Source organism: Bombina bombina, chromosome 7 (genome assembly GCF_027579735.1).
Source record: "Bombina bombina isolate aBomBom1 chromosome 7, aBomBom1.pri, whole genome shotgun sequence".
NCBI lineage: Eukaryota > Metazoa > Chordata > Amphibia > Anura > Bombinatoridae > Bombina > Bombina bombina.
The window spans coordinates 57775478-57792231 of record NC_069505.1 but is presented as its reverse complement, the minus strand read 5'-3'; the positions used below and the strand labels follow the sequence as shown (position 1 = coordinate 57792231).

General features: G+C 37.3%; 1 protein-coding gene across 1 annotated transcript in view; it reads left to right on the top strand.

Moving 5' to 3' along the window:
- The window catches only part of GPHA2 (glycoprotein hormone subunit alpha 2), a 62148-nt gene extending 50817 nt beyond the window's left edge, over positions 1-11331 (top strand). Inside the window, exons 3-4 of the mRNA XM_053689261.1 lie at positions 7596-7780; positions 11194-11331. Of these exons, the coding sequence (XP_053545236.1) occupies positions 7596-7780; positions 11194-11295 (287 nt within the window). The 3' untranslated portion in view covers positions 11296-11331. The remainder of the gene's footprint in view (positions 1-7595; positions 7781-11193) is intronic.
- Positions 11332-16754: the final 5423 nt, after the last annotated feature.

The following is a 16754-nucleotide window of genomic DNA, read 5'->3' as shown; positions in this document are numbered from 1 at the left end:
GCCGCCCCCGCTATCGCTGACCCCTGCATATTTTTTTAAACCCCTAATCTGCCGCTCCGTAAACCGCCGCCACCTACGTTATCCCTATGTACCCCTAATCTGCTACCCCTAACACCGCCGACCCCTATATTATATTTATTAACCCCTAACCTGCCCCCCACAACGTCGCCGACACCTGCCTACACTTATTAACCCCTAATCTGCCGAGCGGACCTGAGCGCTACTATAATAAAGTTATTAACCCCTAATCCGCCTCACTAACCCTATCATAAATAGTATTAACCCCTAATCTGCCCTCCCTAACATCGCCGACACCTAACTTCAATTATTAACCCCTAATCTTCCGATCGGAGCTCACCGCTATTCTAATAAATGGATTAACCCCTAAAGCTAAGTCTAACCCTAACACTAACACCCCCCTAAGTTAAATATAATATTTATCTAACGAAATAAATTAACTCTTATTAAATAACTTATTCCTATTTAAAGCTAAATACTTACCTGTAAAATAAATCCTAATATAGCTACAATATAAATTATAATTATATTATAGCTATTTTAGGATTAATATTTATTTTACAGGCAACTTTGTAATTATTTTAACCAGGTACAATAGCTATTAAATAGTTACCTAGTTAAAATAATAACAAATTTACCTGTAAAATAAATCCTAACCTAAGTTATAATTAAACCTAACACTACCCTATCAATAAAATAATTAAATAAACTACCTACAATTACCCTAACACTACACTATCAATAAATTAATTAAACACAATTCCTACAAATAAATACAATTAAATAAACTAGCTAAAGTACAAAAAATAAAAAAGAACTAAGTTACAGAAAATAAATAAATATTTACAAACATAAGAAAAATATTACAACAATTTTAAACTAATTACACCTACTCTAAGCCCCCTAATAAAATAACAAAGCCCCCCAAAATAAAAAATTCCCTACCCTATTCTAAATTAAAAAAGTTACAAGCTCTTTTACCTTACCAGCCCTGAACAGGGCCCTTTGCGGGGCATGCCCCAAGAATTTCAGCTCTTTTGCCTGTAAAAAAAACCATACAATACCCCCCCCCCAACATTACAACCCACCACCCACATACCCCTAATCTAACCCAAACCCCCCTTAAATAAACCTAACACTAATCCCCTGAAGATCTTCCTACCTTGTCTTCACCATCCAGGTATCACCGATCCGTCCTGGCTCCAAGATCTTCATCCAACCCAAGCGGGGGTTGGCGATCCATAATCCGGTCCAGAAGAGGCTCCAAAGTCTTCCTCCTATCCGGCAAGAAGAGGACATCCGGACCAGCAAACATCTTCTCCAAGCGGCATCTTCGATCTTCTTCCATCCGGAGCGAAGCGGCAGGATCCTGAAGACCTCCAGCGCGGAACATCCATCCGGACCGACGACTGAACGACGAATGACTGTTCCTTTAAGGGACGTCATCCAAGATGGCGTCCCTCGAATTCCGATTGGCTGATAGGATTCTATCAGCCAATCGGAATTAAGGTAGGAATTTTCTGATTGGCTGATGGAATCAGCCAATCAGAATCAAGTTCAATCCGATTGGCTGATCCAATCAGCCAATCAGATTGAGCTCGCATTCTATTGGCTGTTCCGATCAGCCAATAGAATGCGAGCTCAATCTGATTGGCTGATTGGATCGGCCAATCGGATTGAACTAGATTCTGATTGGCTGATTCCATCAGCCAATCAGAAAATTCCTACCTTAATTCCGATTGGCTGATAGAATCCTATCAGCCAATCGGAATTCGAGGGACGCCATCTTGGATGACGTCCCTTAAAGGAACAGTCATTCGTCGTTCAGTCGTCGGTCCAGATGGATGTTCCGCGCTGGATGTCTTCAGGATCCTGCCGCTTCGCTCCGGATGGAAGAAGATCGAAGATGCCGCTTGGAGAAGATGTTTGCCGGTCCGGATGTCCTCTTCTTGCCGGATAGGAGGAAGACTTTGGAGCCTCTTCTGGACCGGATTATGGATCGCCAACCCCCGCTTGGGTTGGATGAAGATCTTGGAGCCAGGACGGATCGGTGATACCTGGATGGTGAAGACAAGGTAGGAAGATCTTCAGGGGCTTAGTGTTAGGTTTATTTAAGGGGGGTTTGGGTTAGATTAGGGGTATGTGGGTTGTGGGTTGTAATGTTGGGGGGGGGGGTATTGTATGTTTTTTTTTACAGGCAAAAGAGCTGAAATTCTTGGGGCATGCCCCGCAAAGGGCCCTGTTCAGGGCTGGTAAGGTAAAAGAGCTTGTAACTTTTTTAATTTAGAATAGGGTAGGGAATTTTTTATTTTGGGGGGCTTTGTTATTTTATTAGGGGGCTTAGAGTAGGTGTAATTAGTTTAAAATTGTTGTAATATTTTTCTTATGTTTGTAAATATTTTTTTATTTTCTGTAACTTAGTTCTTTTTTATTTTTTGTACTTTAGCTAGTTTATTTAATTGTATTTATTTGTAGGAATTGTGTTTAATTTATTTATTGATAGTGTAGTGTTAGGTTAATTGTAGGTAATTGTAGGTAGTTTATTTAATTATTTTATTGATAGGGTAGTGTTAGGTTTAATTATATCTTAGGTTAGGATTTATTTTACAGGTAAATTTGTTATTATTTTAACTAGGTAACTATTAAATAGTTCTTAACTATTTAATAGTTATTGTACCTGGTTAAAATAATTACAAAGTTGCCTGTAAAATAAATATTAATCCTAAAATAGCTATAATATAATTATAATTTATATTGTAGCTATATTAGGATTTATTTTACAGGTAAGTATTTAGCTTTAAATAGTAATAATTTATTTAATAAGAGTTAATTTATTTCGTTAGATGTAAATTATATTTAACTTAGGGAGGTGTTAGTGTTAGGGTTAGACTTAGCTTTAGGGGTTAATACATTTATTAGAATAGCGGTGAGGTCCGCTCGGCAGATTAGGGGTTAATAATTGAAGGTAGCTGTCGGCGATGTTAGGGAGGGCAGATTAGGGGTTAATACTATTTATGATAGGGTTAGTGATGCGGATTAGGGGTTAATAACTTTATTATAGTAGCGCTCAGGTCCGCTCGGCAGATTAGGGGTTAATAAGTGTAGGCAGGTGGAGGCGACGTTGTGGGGGGCAGGTTAGGGGTTAATAAATATAATATAGGGTTCGGCGGTGTTAGGGGCAGCAGATTAGGGGTACATAGGGATAACGTAGGTGGCGGCGCTTTGCGGTCGGAAGATTAGGGGTTAATTATTTTAAGTAGCTGGTGGCGACGTTGTGGGGGGCAGGTTAGGGGTTAATAAATGTAATACAGGGGTCGGCGGGGTTAGGGGCAGCAGATTAGGGGTACATAAGTATAACGTAGGTGGCGGTCGGCAGATTAGGGGTTAAAAATTTTAATCGAGTGGCGGCGATGTGGGGGGAGCTCGGTTTAGGGGTACATAGGTAGTTTATAGGTGTTAGTGTACTTTAGGGTACAGTAGTTAAGAGCTTTATAAACCGGCGTTAGCCCAGAAAGCTCTTAACTCCTGCTATTTTCAGGCGGCTGGAATCTTGTCGTTAGAGCTCTAACGCTCACTTCAGAAACGACTCTAAATACCAGCGTTAGAAAGATCCCATTGAAAATATAGGCTACGCAAATGGCGTAGGGGGATCTGCGGTATGGAAAAGTCGCGGCTGAAAAGTGAGCGTTAGACCCTTTAATCACTGACTCCAAATACCAGCGGGCGGCCAAAACCAGCGTTAGGAGCCTCTAACGCTGGTTTTGACGGCTACCGCCGAACTCAAAATCTAGGCCTATTTTTGTAACACTAATTTTGAACACTATTGTTTGTATTATTGTTTATTAGTTTTTTGCTTGATGCACTTGCTACAGTTGTACTTAGGCTAATTCTGTTTTATTAGTATACACTCTTATTCTGGTGTACCACTCACACTGATCACCTGTTATTACCTCTGTTTTTATTGTAATTATCAGCTTTGGCCCTTTGAGCCGCTTCTGTAAGATATTCCTGTATTTGTAATTTTATTTATATGTGCTTTTTACATTTTTTATATATAGTCTTTTATTACTGATGCTTTTTAACATGGTTCATTAAATAATCTTCTTTTATCTCTCTGTGAGTATATTTATCCCTTGGCCTCTTGTTGGCGCTGTATTCACTTCTTACTACTTGTGCATATATAAAGAATGAAGCAAATTAGATAAAGTTGTTTACAATTGTATTCTCTATGTTAACCATGAAATAACATTTTTGGGTTTTGTGTCCCTTTACATACCAGCTGCAGAGTATGAGGCCAATTTATTAATGTGCAAGCAGACATGATGCGATGTAGCGTATCATGTTCGCCACACATCGATAAATGCCAACAGCATACGCTCTCTGCATTTATCATTACACCAGCAGTTCTTGTGAACTGCTTGTGCAATGCCGCCCCCTGCAGATTTGCGGGCAATCGTCCACTAGCAGGGGGTGTCAATCAGCACGATCGTATAGGATCGGGCGGATTGATGTCCGCGGCCCCAGAGCAGGTGGACAGGTTATGGAGCAGCGGTTACAGAGCTTGATAATTCGGCCCCTATGTATAAGAAATTGCTTATTTGGGTTTATTTTTGTATATGAAATAGCTGGTTTTGTTCTTTGAAACCATTAGCTTACCTCAAAATGGTTTGAGCTTGCAGGGAAATCATTTCTCCTTATTCTATCACTTTCTCTACACACACACACATGCTTTTTATATCATCTCTGTCTGTAAATCAAAGCACAGTACTTAGAGAGAACAATTGAAATTAACATTTTATTACTTATCTCTCATACCTTCTACTGGGAGTGTGATTTCTTCTGCTGGCTATGTTTACACAGTTTTACTTCAGCCTATACTTAAAGGGACATTATATGTAAATGTTTGGTAGATGATCCATTTATATAGCCCATCTGGGAGTGTTTTTGTAACATTGTATAGTTTTGCTTAGTTTTTTTAATAACATTGTGCTGATTTTTAAACTCCTAACCAGGCCCAAAAGTATCAGATGTAGACCCAGGTCTACAGATGTATGCTGCTATTGTTTGTGTAATCTGTCTTTTAATATGCAGGGAAGGTGGGGAGTGTCTGCACTTTCTGCTTTCTCAGCCGCTTTCTCTGAGTGTCCCAGCCTAACTTCATCAACATTGCTAAACTGGAAGCTTCTAAACGTTTTATACTGGATTTTTAGATCAGCATCTGTGCATATTCTTCTTTATATTAGTGTCTATTACATGCACTTATATGAAAATTGGTGTACACTGTCCCTTTAAGACATTTTCAGTATAGGTTGGGATACCACAGGCAGAATCAGCTATTTCAAGTGACAAAACAAAAGTAAAAGAGCTATTTGTAAACAATTTAATACACTACAACAAATAAAATGCATCATTAAATGGGAGAAAAGTTTAGGGTAAAGTATCCCTTTAATTTGTTTGATTCCAGTTATCGTTGTTGCTTCTGCTAACTGTCCAAGATTTTGTTTCTAGGAGCCACCCACGATAATATTATTCAAACTCTGCAGTGACATATGAGCAATTGCTTTTGTGCGATGATTTCTGTGATGCTATTTCAAGCTGTAAGGCAGCAGCATTGGCGTTGCTCATTGTTACTGTGCAGGCGTTTGCTTTGTTACTGAATTTTATAGCTTATTTTATTTGCATTTAAAGAAATAATTCTCATTGTACAGAATTCATATAAAATGTATTTTTATTGTTCCATGTTATGGAGATAATAATTATATCACGTTTCCTTTATTATAATCTTAAATGGACAGTAAACACCTTGTAATTACAAGATATTTCTATTCTGCTGCCACAGAATAACATCTCAGCCAAATCTTAACATTTTTAAAACAAATTAACATTAACTATTTTACTGTAATTAGTTTTCAATAGCCAAATGCCACCCATCTTTTGCCTTATGTGGAGAAGCCAATCTAGGCTTTAGTCCACAGACAACTAGCCATGGTCATAAAGTTAGTATAAAGGGAATTGTTTTTATCAGTTAAAGCCAATTAGGAACAGATGTGTAGCAGGGTTAGTCTTGAGGAGTCAGCAGGTGCTTTTCTAGTTGTGAGAATTAGAAATTGCTCAATTTTTAGAGCTAAATTACATGAGGAGGGGCAAAATAAATAATGAAACTTTATTGCAAAATTGTTTAATTACCCAAAAATTACCCATAAAAATCTCAAAATATTTACTGTCCCTTTAAAGGGACATTGTAGTACAAAGATAACATGCTTTAAACTGTCTATGAGCTCAACTATCATAGATGTGCCAGCATGAAGAAAAATCACTTAAAAAAGTTCTACTATTGGCATAAGTGAGATAAATAGTTCTCAAGCTAAAATTTGCTTTTGTAAAATTGTATTAGGGGCCTTGCAAAACTGGTGTGATCTCTTTAATAATCCAGTCACACTATGGAGCTTTAGAGAATCAGGGCCTATAAATGTAATCCCTAATTCAAGTCCAGCTCTGGAATAGATGAAAACTGCTGGTCCTGTTTCTGTCCCTTACAGCAGTTACACTGTGACACACATAGGTCTCCTGTTTCTGTCCCTTACAGCAGTGACACACATAGGTCTCCTGTTTCTGTCCCTTACAGCAGTGACACTGTGACACACATAGGTCTCCTGTTTCTGTCTCTTACCACAGTGACACACATAGGTCTCCTGTTTATGTCCCTTACAGCAGAAGTACTGTGACACAGTTTCTGTCCTCTACTGATGTGTACATTAAATTTTGATGGAAAAGGGGCTTATTAAAATGGAAAAAAAATGTGTACCATCCTCAAATTCATGTCATAATTACTTATTTTATTAATCCCTTTTCCATAAAATAATTTATAGACACTTATTATGTTTATTCCGAAAAACGAACATTATTTTTATTAACCCTTGCAAAACTATACATTTCAACCCCATTTTGGTACTGTAAGCTTAAATACACAGAAATTTGACTTGTACAAATTTATGCTTAAACCAAACAAATATTTGATGACGATTTTCAAATTTGTTGTTTGTCGACTAGTCAACCTACATATTCTGGTTTACATTAAAGGGACAGTAAACTAAAATATTAATTTCCCTTAAAATGATGAATTACGGAAAATTAAAAAAACAAACCTTGTAATGCGCTTTTATTATTCATTAATTTAATTCTTAAAATGATAGAGTTTCCATTCCTACCAGAGAGGCTGTTGTACATTCTGTGGAAATCAGAACCTTGACATTCGTACATGCTGCATCTCAATTGGTACAGGAGTTTCTTTATATCTTGATTTAATTGGCCACAGCAAAGGAAGTAAAACAAACAACATTCAAATGGCTTTTCAAGGGGTGTGCCCTTAGACTCCAAATCATTGTATAGTATTATAACAAAACCAACAATTAAATGCTTTTAAAACATTTGTTTTGTTTGCAGATCTCTTGCAGTGCAACACATAATTCCTGATGCATAAATAAAGAGTTGACCTGACTGTCTTTTTAAAACAATATATAATTATTTTTTTGAATTGTAATTAGATCATCATTATCTTTTTGTCTCTTTCCCTACAGCATTTAATGTCACTATTAGGAGCGACCGTAGAGGGACATGCAGGGGGACACAGCTCATTCATGCCTGCGTGGGACACTGTGAGTCCAGTGCTTTCCCATCCAAATATTCAGTGTTGGTGGCCAGTGGATTTAAACATAATATAACATCTGTATCACAGTGCTGCACCATCAGTAAGATGCAGAAGGTAAGAGTAGCGGGCATATTATTACTTTTTTATTATTATTTAAAAATTGAAGTAAAACACATGGAAACATAGGTAAAACCAAAAGGCCCATCAAGTCTACCCATATTACATGTTACTTTTTCCTTAGGATAACCGTATGTCCCATCAAGTCTACCCATATTACATGTTACTTTTTCCTTAGGTTAACCGTATGTCCCATCAAGTCTACACATATTACATGTTACTGTTTCCTTAGGATAGCCTTATGCATGTCCCATCAAGTCTACCCATATTACATGTTACTGTTTCCTTAGGATAGCCTTATGCATGTCCCATCAAGTCTACCCATATTACATGTTACTGTTTCCTTAGGATAGCCTTATGTATGTCCCATCAAGTCTACCCATATTACATGTTACTTATTACTTAGGATAGCCTTACGTGTGTCCCATCAAGTCTACCCATATTACATGTTACTGTTTCCTTAAGATAACCTTATGCATGTCCCATCAAGTCTACCCATATTACATGTTACTGTTTCCTTAGGATAGCCTTATGTATGTCCCATCAAATCTATACATATTACATGTTACTTATTACTTAGGATAGCCATATGTATGTCCCATCAAGTCTACACATATTACATGTTACTGTTTCCTTAAGATAACCTTATGCATGTCCCATTAACTCTACACATATTACATTTTACTGTTTCCTTAGGATAGCCTTATGCATGTCCCACCAAGTCTACACACATTACATGTTACTGTTTCCTTAGGATAACCTTATGCATGTCCCATCAAGTCTACACATATTACATGTTACTTTTTCCTTAGGATAGCCTTATGCATGTCCCATCAAGTCTACACATATTACATATTACTTTTTCCTTAGGATAGCCTTATGCATGTCCCATCAAGTCTACCCATATTACATATTACTTTTTCCTTAGGATAGCCTTGCCTGTCCCAGGCATTTTTAAATTCCTTTACAGTCTTTGTGTTTACCACCTCAAATGGAAGTTTATTCCATGAAGCTACCACCCTTTCTGTAAAAAAAAATGCTTCCTTAAATTCTCCTGAATCTGCTACCCTCTAACTTTAGATTGTGACCCCTTGTTTTGGAATTTATTTTTTTGTGAAAAATACTTTCAGCTTCTATTATATTAAGTCCCTTCATATATTTGAAGGTTTCTATCATGTCACCTCTTTCTCTTCCAAACTATACATATTTACATCATAGAGTCTTTCTTTGTATGTTTTATATTTTAGACCATGTACCATTGTAGTAGCCCTCCTTTGGACAGCTTCTAGTTTATTTATATCTTTCTGAAAATATAGTCTCCAGAACTGTACACAGTATTCCAGATTTGGTCTAACTAATGATCTGTAAAGTGGCATAAGAACCTTGCTATTTCTGCTACTAAAACCTCTTCCAATGCAACCAAGCATTTGACTGGCCTTGCTGGCTGCACTGCGGCATTGTGTACCAAATTTTAAATCATCTGAAATAATAATTCCCAAGTCCCTTTCTTCTTTAATTACAGTCAGTAATGTACCATTGAGACTATAATTGGCCTTTGAGTTTTTGGATCCAATATGCATAAGTTTGCTCTTTTTTTTTACCAGTCCTCTAGTTTATTAATATCACAGTTCATTTGATCAACTCCTCCTGGAACATCTACCCTGTTACAAATTTTTGTATCATCAGCAAACAAGCAAACCTTCCCCTTAAGCCCACTTCCAATATCACTTATGAACATGTTAAACAAAACAGGCCCAAGAACTGACCCTTGGGGAACACCACTAGTAACTGATGCCTCATTTGAATGTACTCCATTAATTGAAACCCTCTGTCGTCTATCTTTAAGCCAGCATTCTACCCACTTAACAATCTCAGCATCTATTTCAAGGCAATACATTTTGTGAATACGTTTGTTGTGTGGGACGGTGTCAAATGCTTTGCTAAAGTCTAGATATGCAACATCTACGGCTCCTCCCTGGTCTATTATTTTAGTTACATGGTCAAAGAAATAAATTAGATTAGTCAGGCATGATCTTCCACAAAGTGTTCTTTGTCTTCAAAGTTGTTTGTCTGAAGGAAAGATATATACAAGTCTTTCCTTTAAAAGAGTTTCCATTAATTTCCCTGCAATTGAGGACAAACTGACTGGCCTATAGTTAGCAGAATCTTCCCTACTACCCTTTTTATGAAGAGGGACTACATTGGCAATTTTCCAGTCTTTTGGAACAACTCCTGTTAGAAGTGACTGATTAAATAAATCAGCTAATGGAGTAGCTATTACGAATAAAAGTTCTCTTAGAACCCTTGGATGAATATTATCTGGACCCACTGATTTATTTACTTTTATTTTTGATAAAGTCCTTGAAACCTCTTCCTCTATAAAAAGAAAAGTACTACTCACATTATTATTTACAGTAACATCCCTTAATAGAATCTCACTATCTTTACCATCTGTTGTAAAGACTGAACAAAAGTAATCATTTAAACAGTTTGCTATTTGTTTATCTTCTTCCACTACTCTATCATCATTCTTGAGTCTAACTATCCCTCTGTTAGTTTTTCTCTTTTCACTGATATATCTAAAGAAGGTTTTGTCACAGTTTATTTTACAGATTGTGCTATTTTCTTTTCTGCATCAGCTTTAGCCTTTCTGATTAACTGCTTTGTCATCTTTTGATGGGTTCTCCATTTTTCTGTATCCTCTTCTGAGCCAGTGAGACAACCCTAATACAGTGTTTAGTTGCATCTAGAATAGCATTTTTAAAATATTCCCATTGTTCTTGTACTCCTGTAATCTGTGCCATCCCTTTTAGAGATTCATCTAGATATCTGACCATGTAAAACACGCCTCAGAGTGACACAAACCAAAGGACATATGAGTTTGTCCCTCCCACCAAAGGGTGACACAGACAGAAGGACATATGAGTTTGTCCCTCCCACCAAAGGGTGACACAGACCGAAGGGAGATATTAGTTTGCCCCTCCCACCACAGGGTGACACAGACAGAAGGGAGATATTAGTTTGTCCCTCCCACCACATAGTGACACAGACAGAGGGGAGCTGTTGCCCCCATTCGGAGCTTGATAATTCGGCCCTTAAGGGTCTGATAATCTAAAGTTCACTGCACAGCTGATCTAAGAAGTCTCGCCAGTACAGCGAGGTCCCTGAAAGAATTTTAGAAACACAAAATATATATTAAGAGATATTAATCTCACAATACAAAGTTATGGATGTAAAGTATAGATAGACTCCAACATTACAATTTAAGGTCAAAAATAAATCCCAAAAGATTTATCTCCATGCCAACGAGTTTTAGATAATAGGCCCTAAATCTATTCTTTATATCCAATGTACAACAGACTGAGAATATAGATGATACTGTGACTAATTATAATCTCTCTATCATACAGGTTAAGGTCCGGCTGCATTGTGGAGGATCCCGTCGCGAGGAAATAGAAATTGGCACCGCCAAGGAATGCCAGTGTGATATGTGCCGTTTATCCCGATATTAAGTTTTGCACTAAATTCTACAACATGACAAACCTAGAAAAGGCCACAGCAATGCTTGTCTTCCGTCTGTATTCAACAAGCTAGCGACACCCACCACATGCATAATACACTTCTGTGGTATAGCAAGGTAGCATAGTTTATTCGTTTCTCATTAACCCGATCCCCCTACCACACGTTCCTATTATTTATAATGAATATGCTGTGATTGTATTTATATATTTTATTATTTTTATATGAGACATTTTCATCCTTTCCAAATGACCAAATCCTTATTATATTCTAATATTTATATTAAATGTCGCTGTTCATCTTCTTTGTAATAAAACTGAGTATATTTAAACTGTTTTGTGTCATTTATTTGGGAACTATAGCTATCAAAAACTGATCTGAAACTCCAGCAACGTAATTCTCTATAAATTGTTTAAAGGGACAGTAACATTAAAATTAAACTTTCATGTTTCAGATAGATCATGTGATTTTAAACTACTTTCCAAATTAGTTCTATTATCAATTTTATTTTGTTCTTTTGATATCCTTTGTTGAAGACTAATCCTAGGTAGGTTGATAGAAACTCAGGAGCGGGCATGTGTCTTTAGCAGTCTATGGCAGCAGTGTATGTAACTATGTATAACATGGCTATAAACAATATTGCAAGCACTGATGCTAGATGGCTTAATTTCTTAAAGGGACAGTCAACTCAATTTTTGTTATTGTTTTAAAAAATAGATAATCCCTTTATTACCCCTTCCCCAGTTTTGCACAGAAAACATGGTTACATTAAAGGGTCACTGAACCCAAATTTTTTCTTTCGTGATTCAGATAAAGCATGCAATTTTAAGCAACTTTCTAATTTACTCCTATTATCAAATGTTCTTCATTCTCTTTGTATCTTTATTTGAAAAGCAAGAATGTAAGTTTACAATACATGTTCATTATTTATTATGTAATTTTACTTTAAAAATCGTGTTTTTTTCCCACTGTCCCATGAAGGCTCAAGTGCATCCTGCAATTTATCCAAAAATCTGACCCTGCAACATTCAACAAAGTGGTTGCTTAATTCGTGTAGAACTTCATGTATAGATGTCCCTTTATTGCTACAATAAGATAAAATAAATAGTCAAGGCTTTTTAAGGGATATGCCCCTGGATTGTTGAACTGCAACATTCAACAAAGTGGTTGCTTAATTCGTGTAGAACTTCATGTATAGATGTCCCTTTATTGCTACAATAAGATAAAATAAATAGTCAAGGCTTTTTAAGGGATATGCCCCTGGATTGTTGAATAATGTAATTTTTGTTAATAAAATAACAGTTCCAACGCTTGTATTGCATGCAGATTGTTTTGCAAATCTTTGTATTAGAATTGGAGCACCAATCTTCCAAGTGAAGGTTCTTAAAGGGACACTGAAGGCAAATTTTTTCTTTCGTGATTCAGATAGAGCAGCAATTTTAATCAACTTTCTAATTTACTCCTATTATCAATTTTTTATTCTCTTGGTATCTTTATTTGAAAAGCAAGAATGTAAGTTTAGATGCCGGCCCATTTTTGGTAAACAACCTGGGTTGTTCTTGCTGATTGGTGGATAAATTCACCCACCAATAAACAAGTGCTGTCCAGAGTCCTCAACTAAAAATTGTCTGGCTCCTTAGCTTAGATGCCTTCTTTTTCAAATAAAGATAGCAAGAGAACGAAGAAAATTTGATAATAGGAGTAAATTAGCAAGTTGCTTAAATTTACATGCTCTATCTGAATCATGAAAGAAAAAATTTGGGTTCGGTGTCCCTTTAAACCAAAAATAGTTCCGTGCCTTCAATAAATAACCAGCACTCACAGGATTCTTCAAGGGACATAAAACCCAAAATTTGTATTTCACGATTAAGACAGAACATAGAATTTTAAGCAACTTTCCAATTTACTTCTTTTATCACATTTGCTTCATTATCTTGGTATCCTTTGTTGAAGGAGCAGTAATGCACTACTGGGAGGCGGAGCTAGCTGGACACTTAGAGTGAGCCAATGACAAAAGGTATATAAGCGCAGCCACCAATAAAAGCTAGCTCAACGTAGTGCACTGCTGCTTCTGAGTCTACCTAGGTTTGCTTTTTAGCTGAGGATACTAAGAGAACAAAACAAATGAGATAGAAAAAAATTGGAGAGTTGTTCGGAATTGCATGTTCTGTCTAAATCATAAACATTTTATTTTTACAATTCTAAAGACCTCCGCTCCATAACTCTGTCCGACTGCTCTGATGAATCGCCGGAATTCAACCCGATCGAGTACGATCGGGTTGATTGACACCCCCCTGCTGGCGGCCGATTGGCCGCGAGTCTGCAGGGGGCGGCGTTGCACCAGCAGCTCTTGTGAGCTGCTGGTGCAATGCTGAATACGGAGAGCGTATTGGTCTCCACATTCAGCGAGGTCTTGCGGACCTGATCCGCACTATCGGATCAGGTCCGACAGACATATGATAAATAGGCCTCTTAGTCTCTGCTTTTCAACATGAGATACCAAGAGAATGAAGAAAATTTGATAGTAGAAATAAATTAGAAATTTGATTAAAATTGCTTGTTCTATCTGAATCATGAAAGAAACTTTTTGGGTTGCATATCCCTTTAAGCTGTTTATTCATTTCTGCAAAACAGAAACTTGCAGCACACGGTAAAAGGAATTTGGAGCAAGTAAAATTATCAGCTTTAAAGGGACAGTAAAGTCAAATTTAAAATTAAATGAAATATTTAACAACTTCCGAATGTACTTCTTTTATACATTTTGTTTAGTTTTCTTGGTATCCTTTGTAATCCTAGGTGCGCTCAGGAGTGTGCACGTGTCTTGCAGCAGTGTTTGCAACAACGTTTATAGCAATGTTATAAATAGTTGCAAATAATGCTGCCATAGACTGCTGACATGTGTATCCTCCTAATTTCCTATCAGCCTACCCAGCTTTACTCTTCAACAAATGATAACAAAAGAACAAAGCAAATTTGATAATAGGAGTAAATTTGAAAGTGGTTTTTAAATGCTTTCTCTGAATCCTAAACATTTCATTTTTCCTTTACCGCCTCTTTAATAAACATAAAAAGCTCAACGCGTTTCAACTGTAGCATCCGCCTATTTCAAAAGCCAAGTAAAAACGCAATCTCTGTTTTTAGAGAGATTGGGGTTTCTGGTTTGGGTAAAGTTGTCAGCTGTCTTCCATAAAAATACTGCATGACCCACTGGTGAGCAGGCAGTAAATGTGTACAATGGCACTCTTCTACAAAACTACACTCTAAGTTCAATTTAGACCCTGCCCGAATCATTAGTGAGCTGCTAGATTCACATATAATGCATTTATTTCACACCTTTTGGCTTCTAGCAACAAACAGAACAATGACTTCATTCCCTTGGTTGTCAGCAACACACAGTGAGTAGAGAGTCAACGCCACTTGGCAGCCATATTGGAAATAAAGCTACCATGTTTTCTAAAGGATATCACAGAATGCCAATCTTATCCTGAGTGAGAACAAGTTTTATTTAAGGATGAAAAATGTGATATTTGTGGGATTAAAATAATATGGCTGTAAACCTGATGAACTTTGGTTTCAAAAAAGAAAGTATTAGTTATTGTCAGTCTTTCCTACATGGGAAACCACACAAATAGAGTCTGGCTAACTGTTTATTGTTCCCTATACACTCCAATGTCTCGTGTCACAAGTAAGCTTCTCCTATATATATAACAAATACATTGGCATCTATTTATCAAGCCGTCAACCGCAAATACGCTGGAATTCCACAGCGTATTTGTGGCGAGCCTGATTCCCCTTAGTTATCAAACCCTACAAACCGGCAAAAGTAGAAATCTGTGACATAACATACGATGCGCCGGTCTCAGTCCGACACAGATCAATGCTTACGTCAGTACAGATGTTCCGAACGCAAGTTCGGCACAATCTGACTACTTTTGGAAGTTATCAAATAACTACCAGGTACACTCGGCACTATTCCGGCCCAGCGTACCTGGTTTTCAATCCGCCGCCCTGGAGGCGGCAGATGCCATAGGAATCAATGGGAGTCTGAAAGCAGCAAAAGTTTCTGTTCGCTGCTGCCCAATATCCCTTTGATTCCTACGGGAACGTTTACACCTAACACCCTAACATGTACCCCGAGTCTAAACACCCCTAATCTGCCCCCCCTACACCGCTGCCACCTACATTATACTTATTAACCCCTAATCTGCCGCCCTTGCACCGCCGCCACCTAAATAAACTTATTAACCCCTAAACCGCCACTCCCGGAGCCCACCGCCAACTACATTATACTTATTAACCCCTAATCTGCCCCCCTACACCGCCGCCACCTAACTACATTTATTAACCCCTAATCTGCCGCCCCCAACGTCTCCGCCACTATATTAAATTTATTAACCCCTAAACCTAAGTCTAACCCTAACCCTAACACCCACTAACTTAAATCTAATTTAAATAAATCTAAATAAATATTACTATCATTAAATAAATAATTCCTATTTAAAACTAAATACTTACCTATAAAATAAACCCTAAGCTAGCTACAATATAACTAATAGTTACATTGTATCTAGCTTATGGTTTATTTTTATTTTACAGGCAAGTTTGTATTTATTTTAACTAGGTAGAATAGTTATTAAATAGTTAACTACTTAATAACTTCCTAGTTAAAATAAATACAAATATACCTGTAAAATAAAACCTAACCTAAGTTACAATTACACCTAACACTAAAATATAATTAAATACATTCCCTAAACTAAATACAATTAAATACAATTAAATAAAATCATCTAAAGTACAAAAAAACCCAAAAAACTAAATTACAGAAAATAATAAACAAAGTACAAGATTTTTAAACTAATTACACCTAATCTAATCCCCCTAACAAAATAAAAAAGCCCCCCCAAAATAAAAAAAGCCCTACCCTACACTAAATTACAAATAGCCCCTGAAAGGGCCTTTTGCGGGGCATTGCTCCAAAGTAATCAGCTCTTTTACCTGTAAAAATTTTTTTACAAACTCCCCAACATTAAAACCCACCACCCACACAACCAACCCTACTCTAAAACCCACCCAATCCCCCCTTAAAAAACCTAACACTAACCCCTTGAAGATCACCCTACCTTGAGAAGTCTTCACCCAACCGGGCCGAAGTCCTCAATGAAGCCGGGAGAAGTGGTCCTCCAGACGGGCAGAAGTGGTCCTCCAGATGGGCCGAAGTCTTCATCCAGACGGCATCTTCTATCTTCATCCATCCGGCGTGGAGCGGGTCCATCTTCAAGACATCTGACGCAGAGCATCCTCTTCATCTGGAGTCTTCTTCAACAATGACGGTTCCTTTAAGTGACGTCATCCAAGATGACGTCCCTTCAATTCCGATTGGCTGATAGAATTCTATCAGCAAATCGGAATTAAGGTAGGAAAAATCCTATTGGCTGATCCAATCAGCCAA